The 19,796-nt window shown below is 33.6% G+C and overlaps 1 protein-coding gene across 2 annotated transcripts in view; it reads left to right on the top strand.

Annotated features, from left to right (window-relative positions):
• Nucleotides 1-19,448, top strand: part of C7 (complement C7) — a 66,571-nt gene extending 47,123 nt beyond the window's left edge. For both annotated transcript variants that reach the window (XM_074282598.1, XM_074282597.1), the window contains exons 14-18: nucleotides 14-146; nucleotides 1,960-2,148; nucleotides 9,847-9,943; nucleotides 18,204-18,388; nucleotides 19,082-19,448. In XM_074282598.1, coding sequence (XP_074138699.1) covers nucleotides 14-146; nucleotides 1,960-2,148; nucleotides 9,847-9,943; nucleotides 18,204-18,388; nucleotides 19,082-19,266 — 789 coding nt within the window. In that variant the 3' untranslated portion in view covers nucleotides 19,267-19,448. The remainder of the gene's footprint in view (nucleotides 1-13; nucleotides 147-1,959; nucleotides 2,149-9,846; nucleotides 9,944-18,203; nucleotides 18,389-19,081) is intronic.
• Nucleotides 19,449-19,796: the final 348 nt, after the last annotated feature.

Genomic DNA, 19,796 nt, shown 5'->3' with positions numbered 1-19,796 from the left:
CCATTTTGTTCAGGATACAGGGCCATCATTTCCAGTTGGAAGAAGTGTTGTTTATACTTGCCAGGAGGGATATGCTCTTGTTGGGGACCCTGTTGCCAAATGTGGAGAAGATTTAACTTGGCTTGCTGGGGAAAAACATTGCCAGAGTATGTACTCTTAGATATAAGGTCCTACTTAAACCTGGAAATTGCAGTTAGGACCTATTGAAGTGGCTGCTTATTCTGGGTTCTGACATCATTTATTTGGGAAACTGATTGGCCCTAATCCAAATTCAAAGCCAAATTGAGTAATCCTCTTAGAAATATTCTGCATTGCAGTAGATGCTACTGTATGGTAGGGTAGATAGAATGCTGGAAATTTAGTTAACAAGACCTGAATTTCAAACCATTAGCTTTCTGATGGTTAAAAGCAAGTCTCAGTTTCTTTACTTATAAAATGAGGATAATTATAGTATCTTTTTTACAGAGTTGTTGAGTGGATCAGTTGAGATAATATACATGTGTAAACACTTAACAAATCTTAAAGTACTAAACAAATATTATCTATTATTAGTTATCACTTAGTTTTTTTTGAGAATTCTTTAACTTGTTAGATTACCCAAATCTCTATTTAGAGTTCCATCTGTCAATGGGACCAAAACTAACATCTAAGCAGTGGGTAGCTAAAACTGAAAAGAGCAGGCTAGAAATAGGAAAGTCAGGACACCAACAGAAATTTAATTTCAAAGTGAAAGAAATGCTTGCAAGCAGAAGTTTTGAGTAGAACAGCTTAACTATGATGGGGCAAAAGCAGTGCTTTATATACATAGAAAACCACAAGTAGGCTGGAGCATAGCCTAATCATTCTTAGATCTTGATTTCTCATGGCAAGCTCATACGAGGCTAATACAGGCATTCTTGGGTCCTATGGAAATTGTCTCCAAATTGAGGCTCAGCGTGGGATACAGAACCAGAATTAGTGTGTAAGCACTTGGTTTGGTTCACTTAATTGTTATAAGAACAGGGATTGTGAGCATGCTAAGAGATGTGATAAATATCTCTCAGATTCCTGGGAAATAGGGAAAGTTCCTAAAAATCTAAACAGTTATTGGTTAATATGAAACATAAATTCCTCAGTGAGTATCTGATTCTGACCAAAGCAAGGCATTCTGCCAAAGGGCACAAAAGTATGTTATGCTTGCTGGGCCTTAGTTCTGAGAAACAGAATGCCCCCAAAATATTTTGACATATCTTATTGCAGCAGGTAGCTATTTCTCTAACTCAGGTTAACAAAATGGAAAGAAAATTTTGTGAATTGGCTAATATGACTTGTTGAAAATCTTAGCCAGTGAAATGCATGAGATTATAGTTCTATTATGAAAACACACAAGAAATAGAGCAAATTTCCTCAACTGTTAGTGATTCAGTAAAACTTTGTTATATTTTTATCATTATTGTTCATGCTTTCACAAGCTATGTATTTCCTCTCTTTCTTTGTGATATTTTTCCATTTTGAGGACCTGATCAAACAATGGTAAGTATGTTATAAGGGATGGATAAAGAAGAAAATGAACACTTCGACAATCCTAAAAGTGTGATGATAAAACTGTCAACTGAAAATTTTCAGAAAGCAGAATTATGTTAGTTTTCTGCAGATATACTAAAACACAGCATTCATCAAAATCTCTGTGGAAGATAACTCAACTAGAGGGTTTGAAGTTTAGATAATTTTGCCTTTAACGGTAGGCTGACTTTTAGGTTTCTGCATTTATTAGTTTTGTTTAATTAAAATTTTCACTTTACTTCTAGTGGAAGAATATATGTCTTGATTTTTCAGAAAGTTCTCAAGAATGAGTTTCCTAGTCCTACTCTTTTCTCTATTCATGAGCAAGAAGAAATTAAAAATATCCATGCAGCATTAGAGTATAATAGTTTGAAAATATAAAGACCTTTACATTCTGAAACTTTATATTCTTTTTAGAAATAGGTTGTGTCTTGCCTACCTTGGAAAAAGGTCTCCAAAGTGATCCTCTGAAACCTTTCTATGAGATTGGAGAGAAGGTGACCTTGACCTGCTCAGGGGGCATGATACTTGAAGGTCCATCTCTTTTCTCATGTGGTTCCAGTCTAAAGTGGTGGCCTGATATGAATTCCCATTGCAAATTAAAAGGTAAGTTGTTCTATGTTTTCAATCATTATAGTCCAACAATTTAATGAAATTTGACAACTTATTCAGGGCATGCTTTGTACCAAGCCCTGTGCGAGGTGCTGAAGACATAAATGAGAAAAATGAAATCATCTCTGTCCTCAAAAAGTTTATGTGATTAACACATCTAATGCTGGAGAAATCCATCTTACCTACATTTTGATTCATATTCAAACTTACTTAACTGTGATAACTTTTTAAAAACAGTACTTTTTCCAATGATATGTAAAAATAGTTTTCAATACTCTTTTGGGGAAAGGGCAATTCAATCCAGGTTAAGTGATTTGGCTAGGGTCACACAGCTAGTCACCATCAGGTTCCTATACAGGAGGCTGTATTTGAACTCAGGATCTCTTGGTTCTAAGGTTGTTGCTCTGTCCACTGTACCACTTAGCTGTTCCAACACTCATTTTTTATAAGATTTTGAGTTCCAATTTTTTCTTCTTCTCTTTCTCTTCCTTGCTTCTCTCTAAGACAGCAAGTAATTTGAGACAGATTATACATGAACAATCAGGTTGAATAAAATTCACTTTGTTGTACTACCAAAAGTAGAACCAATTTGTATCCAAGGTATTTTAATGTGATATAGATGTATGTCAGAATTTTGAAGTCACTGGTGAGCAGAACAACGTTGGAAAGAGTACAATTATGCATGCAAATGAGCATAGATGCTTTGAAAACCCTGGAGAAACATAAGGGAATGGGATTTTTGAAAAGAGAACTTTGAGATTCTTTGGGATTTTCCCCATCCTTTTGCTACATGCAGAGCCCATATTACAACTTATATCAAAATTCAAATTTTCTTTCCCTAGTGTTTTTTATTTTATTTGTTGAAATTATTGAAATTGTAAATCACAGATACACTTAAAACTACAAACAAATAAACAAACAAAATCTTTAAGAAAAAGACAGTCTTGTTCAATGATGCAGTTTTTAAAAGTGGCAAATGAGGAATTTGGAATTCTAAATAGTTAGTAGACTGAACTCTTAGGCACTTAGAAAATTCAATTAGAAAATTATTCCTGTTTACAAATCTTAGAATGCATAGAATTGAGAGAGGAATAGATCTTAGGAATTACTTTTATAAATTTCCTCCCTCCTTTATTTTGCAAGTGAGGAAATGGAGGTCATGTATAACTCCAAGACATTTAAGTAAGGATATATTTAGTTGAAAATAAACTTGTTAGCTTTTTTTCCTTTGAGAACCTGAAATGAAATTAGAATAACATGATTTTGCAGTAATAGGCTACATGCTTTACATATTCAATTAATTTAACAAGCATTAATCAGGTTTGACTACAAAGGAGTCAATTTTTTGGTCTGTGTTTGCCTCTTCAAGAAGCACTATCTCTATGTAGGACTAGATTCAATTTAGGTTAAGCATTTATTAAAAGCCAACCTGTGTGCTATACCCTCTGATAGGTGTTGGAGATGAAAAGACAAAAAAGAAACATCTTTGCTCTCAAGAAGTTTTTATTTTTATGCTTTGTGTTGCAAGGAGTAAGGAAAGAGGTTACTTCACTCACTGAAACTGTCATGCAGACATTAATTTTGTTTGGAAAAGGAAGGATTGCAGAGAACTATTTTGCACATGGACCTCGGTCATGAAGTTAAAACATGGAGTGTGCTGGATTGTATCCTCTAAAGGACAAATAGTGATGTCCTCTTTACATATAAGACCATTATTAATGGAGAATAGTTTTATTTTGCATATATGCTAAAGCTAGAATGATCATGAGTTTGGGATATTGAAAATAATACATCTGATAAAGATGCATAAAGAGAAGGAAGACAATGTGGCACTGATGAGGTCGCACTTTTGTTCTGAAAGGAGATTGCACATTTATTTGTCTTTTTAAAATGTCTGTTTTCAGGTACTTTGTAATTTACTCAAAAATACTTTGGAATGAGATTTTTTTCCCCACTGGGGGAGATTATCTAGGAATATTGATTTCAAGCAAAAATATATTTTGAGGAATCAAGAAGATTGGCTAATTCTGTTGTTGTTGTTGTTTTAAAGCCAGGTAATTAAAAAAATGACAAGACATTTAGTCTTTATTCAACCTTGTGCTTTATATAATTCTGATAGGTTTGGGTTCCTGGTCAGATTGGAAGAAATTTGTTTCTGAAAGAGCAGAATTTTAAAAATTGTGATATTCTGAATTGGTACTACATTTCTTGAAGTTCCAAAAAAGAAACAATTTCTTTTCTTTTCTTTCTTTTTTTTTTTTTTTTTTTTTTTTTTTGCTGAGGCAATTGGGGTTAAGTGACTTGCCCAGGGTCACACAGTTAGGAAGTGTTAAGTGTCTGACTCCAGATTTGAATTAAGGTCCTCCTGACTTCAGGGCTGGTGCTCTATCCACTGTGCTGCCTAGCTGCCCCCCAAAAAACACTTTCTAAATAGGGTCATGATACCACTGTTTTTGTTGTTGTTTGTTTTGTTTTTTGGCTGACAAGTTATATGAAGAAAACAAAAGGTCTTTTTTTTTTTCTTTTGTTTTATTTATTTTGACTTTAATTCTTCAAAAAAAGGAAATTTAAAAAAATTATTTATTGCCTTCATTGATGTGCAATCTATGTAAGTCACACCCAAATATTTAGTTTTCTAGATTTAGTTTTCTACGATCACAAAATCTCAGTTATTGGCTATTTGAAAATTTAAAATCTGTCCAATTCAAAACTTTTGTGAATGACTTTAGATTTGCAATTAAAGATTTAGAAACTATCTCTGCTAATCATTTCTTTTTCTTTTTTCCATCTGGGTTTCTTTAATTGAAAGAACTTGTAATGTTCGGGCTAGCTTTCTGGAGGTCCTTTGGATGGGCCTTGGTCTCAGCAGGATAGATACCACGAGAATGGGGGACATCAGTGAAAAGACTTGGGAGATGGAAGATGATGTGAGAGGAACAGCAAAAAGACTTATACTGCCTGATTTTATGTTATAATACATATAAAGGCTTAAGAAGTTCCAGGAAGTGGCCAGGCTGTAAAAGGCTTTTAAGCTAAAAAAGAGTATATATAATTCTAGAGATAGTGGGAGAGAGACTTGAGTCTATTGAGTGGGGAGAGGGAGTAAAATTGGCAGAATGGCACTTGAGAAAGATTACTTTTGGCAGATGAGTGGGTAGTAGTTTGGAAGACTGGAATGGAAAGACACCTGAGGCAGGAGACCAACCAGTAGTTGTACAACAGTCTGGATGTAAAATGAAGAGTGTCTGAGGGAAAGGAGATATATGCAAGAGGTGTAATTAAAGTAGAATCTGATTGAATAAGAATGATGAGAGAGAATGAAGAATTAAAGATGATACCAAGATGGCAAGACTGGATGACTGGGAGGATGGTGATGCTATCAATTATTAATAGGAAAATTAGGGAAAGGGAAAAGTTTGGTTATAGATATAATGAATTATTCTTTGGACATGCTGAATTTCAGGTATCTACTAGATATGTACTTTGAGATGGCCAATAGACAGTTGGTGATATGACTGTACGACAAGAGAAATTAGGACTGGATAAATAGATTTGAAAATCATCAGCATATATTATGATAATTGAGCCTATGAGAATTGATGAGATCATTAAATGACATAGTATAGCTAGTAAAGAGAATATCCTCATGTTAGAACCTTGGGAGACACTCACATTTAGTAGATGTCACCTGGATGAAAAACTAGTAAAGGAAACAAGAAATGTGAGGAATACCAGGAAAGAGCAGTACAGGAATGTGTTGAAGCAAGCTTGAACTGAATCACAAGGGGCAACTGTTAAATTTTTAGTGTGAAAAGTTACATTTTGGTAATTGATGAACTATAAATCAGATTCTAATTTATAGTTTTATTGATTGTCTAGATTTAATAAAGTGATAGAGAAAATGTTAATTTTTCTCAGATTAAGTTTAAAAGTGTGCCATGTAAATTTTTTTCTCCCTAAGAACAGGCTTTTAGTTATAGGCTAGAATATCTGTGGGCAGTGTCACCAAAAACAAAACCAAACAAAACAAAACAAAAAACAAACTTAGAAAGGAGAGAACATTTCAAGAAAAAAGAATAATGAACAATATAAGAAGCTGTTAGAGACTGTAGGAATGTCATGAAGGATGAGGATTGAGAAGTCCTATAAATTGGGAAATTATGACATTATTATAGCAACTTTGGAGAGCAATTTCAACTGAATAATGGGGTGAGAAGCATGATTATACCAAGTATAGGATTGAGTGAGAGGAGAGGATGTAGAAGATTGTAAACAATCTTTGAAAACTTCTGCATCTGGAAGGCATGATCTAGAGATTGATTCCATCAGCAAATGCTTGTCCTTTGTTTCTTTATTTGTCCTGAAAGAGAAATATGGTGATCAAAGTCAAGAGTGGTTAAGAATTCAAATTCAGGGGCAGCTAGGTGGTGCAATGGATAGAGCACTAGCCTTGAATTTAGGAGGACCCAAGTTCAAAGTGTCCCAGACACTTAACACTTCCTAGCTGTGTGACCCTGGGCAAATCACTTAACCCCAGCCTCAGGGGAAAAAAAAAGAATTCAAATTCATTTGTAAAATATTATGGAGAAGGATGGTGGAAAAATTTGAGTATTGTCATTTCATAAAACATCAAGAAAAAGTTAAGAAAAAATATTTAGTCTGATAAAAAAATTTAAGTCTGGTCAAAGACTAAATCTAACCATCCCAGAAATTTACTAGCTTGGTGAACCTGGACAAATCACTTAACTCTGTGATCGGAGAAGGAAATGGCAAACTGTGCTAGTATATTTGACAAAAAAACTCTAAATGGAGTTATGAAAGTTTGAACACGATTTAAATAACTGAACAACTATAGCAACAACAACAACAACATACTATCATAAAATACCTAAGGATGAAAATGGAAGGAGGACAACAGAAAAAAAAAAAAAAAAGTCAAACTGATAAATCATCCTATTAATAACAATGGATCTGTGATAAAAAAAGAGATAACATTTTTATGCCTTTAAGGTTTGCAAGCACATATCTTTTACTTATTTTTATTTGATCCTCATAAAACCTTGTTTTGTGAGATGTCTATTATTAATTTCCTCATTGTGAAGTTGAGGAAACTTTCCCCAGCATCACACACAGTTAATAAGTGTCTGAGATTGCAATTCTGGTTTTCCAGGCTTGAAATCTAGAAATTTATTCACTCTCCTATCTCATGATGACATTTGGGCTTTTAAAAATCATAGTTTCTGTTGTACTCCAGGGGGAATTAGAGAGGACATTTTAAAAATGGGAAGAGCAGATGTATACAGTGTACAGAGGATGGACCTCCTCTGTACTATAAGAGAATGATAATGCACAATGTAGTCCCATGTTGGAAGTGATGTAATATTGAAGGCACCGAGGGATTGATGATGCATAGAGGAAGTCCATGCTGGAGGTGTTGTAATTTTGAAAACGATGAGTGATTGACTCCAAGATATTTGAAACATTTTCAGTTTTAACTATTCTCTCTATGTATTCTATATCCAGCTCTGACCTATTTTCAGACCTCCATATCTAAATCCTTTACTACAAATACATCCCCCTGAATATACTGCTCACCTCAAATTTATTATGCTACGTCAAAATCATTATCTTTCTCCCTAAGTTTGATCTTGAAGACTTTCTGTCAGTGGTACTGCCCAGGGGTAACTTTCCCAGTTAGAAACCTGTATGCTATTTCTAATCCCCCCTCTTTCAGCACTTATATTTAATCAGTTGCCACATCCTTTCAAATTTTGCCTCCAAAATATCCCTTGCACTTCCTTGTCTTCTTCCATATGCTTCCAATGCCACTACCCCAGTATGAGACCTCATTACTATTGGCTTGTAGCATTGTAACTACTTCCTAAGAGATCTTTCTGTCTCCACGTTTCTCTTTCTGATCAGCCCCATAAAATTCTGCTATCTTCAAAGATTTTTTTTTTATTATTTCTCTATTCAGAAACCTTTAATAGCTTCACAATTACTTGGCATTTTAGTTTCCAGAAGTCTGATGCCATATTATCATTCTTCTCTTATCTCATATAATTCCTTGCCATGCAAACTACTTCCAGTCAAACTGAATCATCTACTGTTCCCCTCAACATACCCCATGCTTTTCTGCTGTTACTCACATGATTTCCTACCCCTGCATTGTCTTCTCTCTTCCTTCACTTATTAATTTTTCCAGATTCTCAGCTCAAATGCCTTATCCTCTCTGAAGATTTTCCTGATTCCTTCTATCATTAATGACCTTCCTCACCTTCAACTCAGTTTTCCCATGTCACATTGTTCTGCACATTTCTAATTTGTTTATAGTTATTCTTTTTTTTTTTTTTTTTGGTATTATAGTTATATGGATATAAGTCTTATCCTCTCACTAGTCTGTAAGTTTCACAAAGACAGGAAATTTAAACATTTAGGTTAAACTTAAATTTTGTATCTAAATCCCTTTAGAATGTAACAGTCAAAGGGATTATCTATTTAATCTAAAGGGATAATTCTGCTTTTTCTTTGTATCTTCAATGTTTAGTGCAAGCACAGGAATTGGCTTGATTATTCCTTAAATTTACCTTTCTCACACAATAATTTCTTAACAATGTTTATTCTAATGAAAATGATAAAAAGCATCTCACACTTAAAGTCCTGGAAAACTCAGATATTTTATAACTATAAATCATTCATAGGCTCTTTAGTCTTCAGTAAGCTACTTTGCACCTCTACAAGAAAATATTGTGGTTGTTCTTCAGGTGCCAAACCATGCTCACTATAAGGAATAAGGAAAACCATTTTTTAATCTCCTGTAAAAATTATTTTTAGCCATCTTCTGGGCCAGGAGAGTCTTGCTCATTGGTATATAAAGTATATGGTTGATGCAGTTAGGTGGTACAGTGGATAGAACAATTGACCCTGAAGACCTGAGTTCAAAATTAGCTTTGGATATAAGCTTTGTGACCCTTGGCTAGTCAGTTATACCTGATTGTCCAAAAAAAAAAGTATTGTTATTAGATCTTGAGGATCATAACTGTTATACAGAAAGATTAGGGTACTAGTTTAACTGCTAATAAATTAAGTTTTATACATCATAAAATTAGAAATGTAAGGGACCTTAAAGGTTATCTAGTACAAATCTTTTGTTTTATAAATGGGAAAACTGAGACAAAGAGTGGTTAAATGAGTTGCCCAAAGTTGTACACATAATAAGTAAAAGAAACAAGTTTTGAACCTAGGTCACCTTGGAATACTTGTAATATTTCTGAGTATATTATATCCCCACTGAGTCTTTTGTAGTATCCTTGGATATAAGATAATAGGATAATCTAATAAAATTAAAAAATATAATATTTATGAATAATGAAGTTACTGGTAAAAGCTGCTGGGTGATCTACTCCTGTGTCTACTGCTGTGTGTAACTAGAACTGGCACATGAGCAGTATGCATCAGTATGTTCAGTGAATGCAAATTCCCATGTGGATGAGGTTGGGGAACCTGGGGATGTTCCAATTGCAAGTAGTAAAGTATTTAGGGCAGTTTTAAAATGAGCTTCCCAGTGCATAATCCCTTATAGTTTCAGAGTTTTTTTTATCAACTAATTTTAGCCCTGGAAAAGATAATCTCATTCACAATTTTTTTTTTCTTTCCTAACTAAGTGATGTCTCCTATATTGTTTTCCTTTAGAGGGCACTGAGAAACCAGTATTGACAGCACAACCATGCCAGCCTTGGGAGAAGCTACAGAACTCTAGATGTGTTTGTAAAATGCCATATGAATGTGGGTAAGCTGTATCTCTGCTCATCTGTAATGGTTTCGCCTAAGTCAAGTCAGATGACATTGGAAAGACTTTAATCTTAAACAAGACAACTTTGCCTTCATGGATCTAAGTTACTGGTTTTGGTTTACATTGCAGTACATTTGGTACTCTGTCCCCAGAGTTTGCCTGAATCACTAGAGCTGTCAGTTTTATTTATTTATAATATTATTTTTAGCCTTCTTGAAATCCTGAGAAATAGTTGGCTAGCCCTTTGCTTGGGAAAATGAAGCAAGAACCCAAAATGATCACCTGAGGATTTAGAGGTTTAAGGGATAATTAAAACCACAATTCCCTTGAGATGTAAACTCTCAAAACAATAGTTATAGAAAATTGAATAAAGGCTTTTCTATTTTGTTTTTTTATGGTTACTCTTTTAATATAAAATATCACCCAGATAGAAAGCTTGAATTTTGTTTTAGATAAAGTTAGATAGAATTAGATAACTTACATAGTGAAAAAATAATTAAATCTAATTAAACAAATATTTATTAAATTCCTATTGTCTATGTGTTACTTTATAAAATGGTGGGTGATGATGGTAGGGAGATAACAGATTTTATGATTTAGTAGTACAAATGAGAAAAATTCACAAACTGTAATATGAACTAAACTATAACAATTACATAGAAGAAATACAAAGAGCCATGGGTGATAACTAATGACATTTACAATAGTGTTTATACATTACCTTACATGGATAATTGCTCTGTGAAGTAGTTGGTATTATTATATTCATTTTAACATAGGTGGAAACTGAAGCTGAAAAGGTTGAGTTATATGCTCTGGGACACATAGCTAGTAAATATATGTGATGGGGATTGAAATTCAAGTCTTTCTGACTTCTAAACCAGTGTTCTATCCATTAGTCTATGCTGCTTCTCTGAGGACTATGAATAGCTACCATCTATATAATTTTTTAAAGCAGGAGTGGAGAATCTGTTTACATAATATATGTATTCCAGCTAGAAGGCTGGAAAGATACTTTGGAGCCCATATTGTAGAGCCTAGGAGACAGACTAAGGAACAAGAACTTTATTTGCAGAGGAAGCATCACTGAAGACTTTTGAGCAAGGGTGACTCAATTAGGCAACTTCAAGTAAGGGTACATGGGTTCCATATCAACTTCATACACTCCAGTTTGGAGTACTCAAGTTCTGGTAAATGATTCACGTTAATCAAACTTACAGGAGACATTTTGGTAAACATGATTCAAATTTATTAATTTATAAGAAGATACATAATTGTCATGTATCTAGTATCCTGCACATATGAAATTGAAAAATGGTCCACATATTTATGTTAAAATGGACAGTTAAATTGACTGGCAGTTTCCTCCCAGTAATGAAATCCACTTAGTAACAACTGACAGCTGAAATTTTTATATCACTTTAAGGTTTATAAAGCACTTTATATACACAACAGAGGATAACCTCCTTAATTTTCTTTATAACAGCCTGTGAGACTTGAAGTAAAAATAAATTATCTTTGTTTTATAACTGAAAAACTGAAAACTATATAACTATATAAGTAATATAGTAAGAATTTTGAACTTAGACCCACTGAATCTAAATCTGATAAATTGAATTAAGATCATAAAATTGTTTAGTAAATATAGAACCACAGTGAATATCACCTAATCATGCTAAAGAATGTTTTCCTCTAGCTGGGATGCCCTGGTGAACCACCTTTATCTATTTGATGATTCTACCTGCCAAGTAGACTAGATATTAATGCTATCTGATCAGAGCAACATCTCTTGAGTAATTTTTTTACTTCCTTGTTCCAGAAAGAACCTTGTTCACTCTGGCTGAATTTGATTAAAATGCTAAAGTGCTTGGAAATGTAATGGGAACTTATCTGAGAAGGTATATAATGTAAATAATTAAATTGATAAGGTCAGATTGCATGTATTTTAAATCTATATACAATGATTTTATGGCATCATGAACAAAATGTAATAAATAAACAATTTTAGGTACAACTCCTTCCCTCCTTTTTTCCCCCTTTTGTTTGGGAAGTGTAAAGCTTAAAAAAAGACCCAGCTTATTTATCTACTGATTAATCTACTTTTGGGGGAGACCTAGTGTGTGGAGAAGGGGAGAGAGGGAGAGAAATAATTTATATTTTTATAGAGATTTGTAAAATTAAAGCACTTTTCTCTAACTACTAGGTAGCTAGCACAAGAATTTTTAAACCTTGGTTTGTGAATGAGGAAAGTAAAGCTTAAGAAGGGACAAGGATTTGTGTAATTTAATAACAAGTATGTCAGTACTGGTAATCAAACCTAGGTTTTCTTATGGCAAATTCACCCATACCAGACTGCCTCTTAGTACTGGTGACTTGTACCTTTACCATTCAAATTTTCCAGTGTCTATATGATCCCAAAACATACAAAATTGACAGGGCACACAAATAGATACTATTGTGCATTCATTTTAAATATATTTAAAATTTCTATTTTAAAAGGGCAGTTAGGTGGTACATTAGACAGAGCACTAGGCCTAGAATTTGGGAGATTTATCATCATGAGTTCAATTCTTAACTCAGATGTTCACTAGCTGGGTGACTCTGGGTAACTCAATACTGTTTGCCTTGATGCCCTCACCTGTTAAATGAGCAAATGGCAAATGAGTTAAAATGGCAAACCACTCAAATATTTCTGTGAAGAAAACTCTCAAAAGGGTCACGAAGAATCAGATGTGACTGAACAATAACTGTATTTTAAAAGTCATGTATATGTAGAATTTTAGTTTTAGGTTTTTTTTTTTTCTTATTAGGTTGGATTATAACTTTAGAATCAGATTTTCCTAAGAAGTAGTATTCTCTATTATTATTATTCTTAATGATGTTGATGATAGTTGATATATCTTATTAGTGTCTCAGAAAGCTAATTATTATTTGAGAAAAATTATTCTGACTGGGGAAAATAAATTTGTATGTACTATATCATTTGATCCTTAAAAATGACCTTTGTAGATTGGTGTTATTATTATTATTTCCAAGCAGTGGTGTGTCTAGAGGTATCATAATCACTGAGGAAAGAAAGTCTTTTCCCTCCTCTCTTTTCCTCTCAACATTTTGTATCCTATTTTACAAAGAGCAAAATCTATGTGTAATATATGATGTATATATGGGATGTAGCCAGATCCAAGGAGAGTTAACTCTGTGGGAAAGCCATGTGTGAATTCATTGCTGTCTCTTTAGGTTTACCCACTCCAGACATGTCCTGGTTCTGCTAATTATTATCTGTCTGACCTTGGATAAGTTATTTAAATTTACTGAGCCTCAGTTTCCTTATTTATTAAATAAACTGTTGGACAAGATGCCTTTAGCTTCTTCCTTCAGGTTGCTTTAAATCCCGTGATACCAAGAGATTGAAATAACTGGAATTGATAGTTCTTTTGATTTCTAAAAATTGGAATAGTCATTTTATTATTGGTTGATTACTTGGCTTTATGAGTTGACACACTGACAATGGAAAACACCACCATAATCAGCTTCAAATAGTTGATTTGGTGATAACATATACAGCCTTTATTTCCTGGGAAGATCCCTGGGATGCAAATTGGATCTGTGATTTCATTGGCATAAGGAATTCCTCAGTGAGGAAACTTAGCTGGGTCAGTACTTTCTCTGCAATTGGAGAGTTTCCTGGACTACTAGAGAAAGCACTGGACTTGGAGAGAAGACAATTTGAGTTTGAAACCCACCATAAATGTTTATTAGCTGTGTGGCCCCAAAAAGGACACATTTTTTCTCATTTTCAAAGGTTCCTCATTAACAAAGTAAAGCATCTACTTTACAGGGTTGTGGGGAGAATCAAATTATATGATACAAGTAAAGTGCTATATTATCTATTATTACTAAGTAACTTGCACAGAGATTACACAGACAGTGTGTTTCAGGGGTAGAATTTGAGCTTCGTTCCAAAGTTTTGATCTAAAATGTTATCCTCTCTTTTCCATACTGAAGATAATATGGTTTAATATATTGAAGTGATATGACAATCTTTAATGTATTCCAAAAAAGTATATCAGTTCCAACTTTATTCCGTATTAATCATGGTTTGCTTTGATTGATTTTGCTCTTTACTGCTTCTCCCCCTTCCTAATTCATTTAGATTATCTTCAGCCTTTTATTTATAGACACGATGTGAGTTTTCATATAATTTCAATATGACACTCAGATGCTGATAACAAAGCAGCTTTGCAAAATCCTGGCCCTTTCAGCAGAGCTGAGTAGTTCTATTTAATATGTTTAATAAACAGATTAAAGGTTAGATACTAAGACTTGTTTCCATCATTCAAAGAACTCCAAGTGAATTTTGCTTTCAGGTGAAAAAGAAAGTATTTGAGCTAAATTAAAACACATACAGACCATGAATTTAGTCTTTTCCCATATCCTTGGGTATGAAAAGTGCTTTAGAAACTGCAGTTTCATGAATAAATTGAGTATTTCCATTGCCCTGTCTAAAATACCTTTTTTATCCAGCTTTGTCAGGGAATAAGATGCTCCACATAAATGAATTTTCCAGGTGACCCTTTAAGTATCTAAGCTATTTTGGAGCAGTTTTTTTGAATGTAAATAATATTGCATACTCCCCTGACTTCTTTAATAGTGAATCCTATACTTTGATTTTCTTATATTGACTTATGACCATGCTTATTACTATATATTATCAAGCTATACTGAAAGAAAATGTTACTCACAGGGTATCTAAAGAGGTACCTATGGCTGCTTGCTACTACATTATAGTGTCCTAGTTGGCTGTATCTCTAATTTTTTTGGTCAGGTCATGAAAGCTGTTATTTTTTTATTTGCTTATGCTTGCCTCTAAGAGCTGTTTCTGCAATCCCAGTGTTCCTTCCTCCTTCATTTTGCTTCTAATTCTCTGTGTAAAGGGAGCCTAATTAATCATAGTTAAAACAAACAAACAAGCAAAACTGTGTATGAAGAAGTATGAATATATTCAGAGTAAGATCCTCAAGCCTTATGGCACCTATATTGACAGCTCAAAGGCCTTTTTTGCTTCCTTTCTGATTCTCAATTATATTCCGGATAGTTGAGGTATTTGGATGTCACTTCTGTATAACTGAGCAGCATTTGTACTTAAAAAAAACCTTTGGTTTAGAAACCACTGTCTTCTCTTCATTGGTGAGACTTTTGAAGGGATACAAAACTAATATGTATCAATTTATTTCTCCCGTTTCTATATATCACAGTCTTCATACAAATTAAACTCAGAATGAGAGTAGTTAACAAAGGAAAGAAAACTTTCAGACTAGTTGTCTCTTTTTCACTTAGATTTTTCCCCAATTAATCAAAATCTACTTTATTGCCCTTCTGGATCTCCTTTGCTCCCCACTGAAAAAGGAAGAAAAATAAAGTCTTTATTAAAAAAATATGAATAGTCAAGCAAAACAAATTCTGGCATTGACCATAACCAATTAGATATAGGTATGAATATATGGATGTACATACATATGTGGGTATAAATATATATGTGTATAAATGCATTCAAATAAGTTCATATATATATTTATATATATGTCTCTCTCTGTCCATATAAAATGTCTTAATTTGCACTCAAGCCCTCTGTAATTGCGGTTGTTTATTGCTTTAATCATATTCCTTAAGTTGTTTTTACAATATTGTAAATTATTTTCTTCTGCACACCTCTCTGTATCAGTTCATACAAGTCTTTCAGGTTTCTCTGAAATTATCTACTTATCATTTCTATTAGTATTCTATTTATTCTATTACAGCACAGTAGTATTCTATAACAGTTTCATATACAGTCTCAAACTCAAACAAGTTATATAACTTATTCAGCTTTTCCCCTGTTGATATGTACAACTTCAGGTTTTAATTTTTTTTTACCAATTCAAAAGAATTGCTATGAATACTTTTGTATATATGGATCCTTCCCCCTTTTAATTTCCTTTTGGGGTATAGATCTAGTAGTGACTAAGTTAGAACATATACACAGCTTAATAACTTTTGGGGACATAGTTCCAAATTATCTTCCAGAATGACCAGATCAATTCACAGTTCCACCAAAAAAAAGTACTTTAATGTACTTGTTTTCCCATAACTTCTCCAACATTTGCCATTTTCCTTTTTTTGTCAACTTTGCAATCTGGGGGAATATGAGGTAAACCTGAGAAATGTTTTTAATGTGAATAACAAATTTTCATATAGTCTTTGATTGCCAGGTTATTCCTCAAACTTATGTTTCAGTATTTTCTTTTTATAATTGTTGTCAGTATAGCTAAAAATAACTGTTATTTAGCATGTAATCATTGGAAAGTCTCAGAGATGAAAGAAATGTGAGAGAAAAACAATAACATAATATATGGTGAATCTAGATTTTCTGGCTTTGTAGAAGCTATTTGCCTCTTCTTTGGAAGTTAGGAAGCATTTATATTCATTGTGGAGAAAATTCTTTCATATTTGTTTAATTAAATTCACTGAAGATTTCTCCCCTATTATCAAGGTGTATATGGTTTGTACACCTGTGAGAATTCTAACAGCTAATATTTTAAAGTTGTAAAGGTCTACCTGATAGGGATGTTGCTTGTTTTATCATTTGTGCTATGAAGTGCAGCATTTTCCAAGTAACAATTTACTCTAAGTCATGAGACTTATTCTAGACTCGGCTCAGAGACTTTTTCTTATAATAGTAGTTTTTATTTTACAAAATACATGCAAATATATTTTTCAACATTCACCATTGCAAAACCTTGTGTTCCAAAATTTTCTCCCTTCCTCCCTTTTCCATCCCTCCCCTAGATAGCAAGTAACCCAATATAAGTTAAACATGTGTAATTCTTCTAAACATTTCCACATTTATCATGCTGCACATTAAAAATCAGATCAAAAATGAAAAAAAAGTGAGAAAAAACAAGCAATCAAAACAACAACAACAACAACAAAGGTGAAAATACTATGTTGTGATCCACATTCAGTACCTGCAGTCCTCTCTCTCTGGATATAGATGGCTCTCTCCATCACAAGTCTATTGGAATTGCCCTGAATCATCCCATTGCGGAAGAAAGCCAAGTCCGTCACTGCTGATCTTCATATAATCTTATTGCTGTATACAATGTTTCCTGGTTCTACTCATTTCACTTAGTATCAGTTCATGTAAGCATCTCCACGCCTTTCTGAAATCCAGGCTCAGAGACTTATGGAGAGAAATTCCATAATTTTTGTTTAAGAAACTTTAAGAGAAACAACTTGGTGTAGGGGAAAGAGAGGTGACTTCTGAGTCAAGAAACCTTTGTTCTGCCTTGCTTCTGACACATTCTCTTTGATCAAGTCACTTTTTTGTGGCCAATTACTCAACCTCTCATCTAAGTTGCAGAATCACCCTGGAGATGCCTCTGCTTTGTAGTCCTTCCTTCTAATTAGTGAATCTCTAACTTGGATCATCATTTCATAAAGTATTCAGTCCAGGTTCATTTTGCTTCCTGTTGGTCTCCTCACTCTTCAGACTTTTCTACCTTCTCCTTGGAAACCTTGATCTTTTCTCATTTCTTTTCCAGTTCCCTTTTTTAGATGTTATCTTCTTCCATCAGAATGTAAGTTCCTTGAGAAATTGTCTTTTTAGTTTGTATTTGTATCTCAAGCATTTATTACAAAGTGCAGATTAGCACAGATCTTCTTAAACTTTTCAGTCCCATGTGAGGTCATGAAATGTAGGGCTCACAAAATTATGATTTACTATAATTCAATGTTTGATCTGTATACATATTTTACACATTAATATATCCTATGTCATATAAAAATATCTTGGGTAAAAAGAGGTCATAAAATAGAAAATGTTTAAGAAATTAAGAAATCAGTTGATGAGCATCCCCTCAATTTCCAGTTCTTTGCATAACAAAAAGAGCACACAGTTATCTTTAATTTTATTTTGTGCTTATCTTTCTAACAGCAGTTTGGAATAGATGTTCCTTGTGTATTAAAAAACCTGTGCTAATTAGCTAGTTTCTTTTTAAAATTAGCTGCATATATGAAGCATATAAATGTTGCACATTTGTATAATGATTATTAATCCCTTAATAAATGTTCTTCCTCTTCTTTCACTTGGTAGAAAGAGTTCATTCTTTGTATTTTTAGTTCTTGAGTTTAGCATAGTTTCTGGAACATACTTGATATATGATTTAATAAATGTTTGTTGATATATGGAAATACTATAATTCATTCTTTTTTTTTTCAGGCCTTCTTTGGATATTTGTGCCCAAGATGGGAGAACAAAAAGGACTGTGGCTTTGACAGTTTGCAAGTTGCATGTACTTGAGTGTATGGGGAGAAGTTATACTCTTACTAATAGTGGAAGCTGTACTCTACCTGCTCTAGCTGAAAGAACATGTGGTACATGTTCTATATGGGAAAAATGCAATGGTAAGAGAAATGCTACACATGTAATTGTAAGAATAATTACCGGTAATGATAGTTTTTGTGTTTTTTGCTTGGCACATAGTACATACTTAAAAAAACCAGTGAACAAGCATTTAGTAAGTACCTACCATGTTTCAGGAACTGCTAAGCAATGGGGATGCAAGAAAAGGCAAAAGACAGTCCTTGATTTCAAGGAGCTAACAGTCTAATGAAGAGAGACAACATGCAAACATCTATTTTCAAACAAGATATCTCTTTCTATACTCACATATCACATATATGTCATACATAAAATTGTATATTATCAGTGGAAAAAGGTGTTTATATTAAAAGAGATAAAGAAATGATTCTTCCAGAAGGTAAGCTGAGACTTGCAGGAAGCCAGTGAAGTCAGGAAGTAGAGAATAAGGAGGGAGAAAATTCCAGACAGGAGGGACAGTAGGTCCATTTAATGTTCTGTTTCCCTCTTCTATCTATTTGAATATGAGTAGTAAAGAATTAGAAAGAATACTATCATAGAATTCCAACCAATAAAATGACTGGCCTTAGCTCCACTGAACATTTAGTCTTAGAAAAGTAAAGGAACATTAATTTTCTAGTGCTTCATCCAGGAGCAAATCTCTAAATCACCAAATCTATGCCTTTTGGAGACAAATGTTTCCAATTTGTGATTAATCCCTTACTATTCTTTTCCAGCTCAGACAAATAAATGTGTGTGCCGAGAATCATCAGCAAATTGTGTGGAAGGAGGACTCAACATTTGCGTGGAAGTGGATGGTAGTGAGCAGACCATGAGTGAATGTGAGGCTGGTGTCCTCAGATGCCAAGGCGTTGGCATCTCAATTATCAGCATAAAGTCCTGTGGTGCAAAGAGCAAATAGGTGCCATGGACTTGCTTGATACTTAGCTTGAGAATTCTCCAAATCTTTTCTGTATCTGTTCATTCGGGACCATCTTTTAGACTTAGAGCTACATCCCTGCCTTTCTTGCCTATTGTTTCTCCCTGCTTTGTCACCCATCATCCTACTCATAGATATATCATAAATATTTCAATTCTCTAAAATTTGTCTCATGGACTCTTTATTTTCACTTCATAACAGAACATATTAGTTAATCAAACAAGTAAACATTTATTAAATACTTATTATATACCAGATACTATGTTAAGTTCTGAGAAATCAAAACAGGCAAAACCAGTCTCTGATATAAATTTGTCTAACATCCTAATGGTTAGACAAATTTATATCAGTAGGTACATTCAAGATATATGCAAGGTAAAAAGAAATTAATCTGAGAGGAGAAATGAAGAATTATTCCATTCCCTGCCCCCAAAGAGTTTATATTCTACTGGGGACAAACTGTTTACATACCACTGATAAAACACATTATGCAAATTGGTTAGGAAAATAAC

Source organism: Sminthopsis crassicaudata, chromosome 1 (genome assembly GCF_048593235.1).
Source record: "Sminthopsis crassicaudata isolate SCR6 chromosome 1, ASM4859323v1, whole genome shotgun sequence".
Classification (NCBI taxonomy): Eukaryota; Metazoa; Chordata; class Mammalia; order Dasyuromorphia; family Dasyuridae; genus Sminthopsis; species Sminthopsis crassicaudata.
Note: the sequence above shows the minus strand (reverse complement) of the source record. Positions and strands in the feature narration are given on the sequence as shown.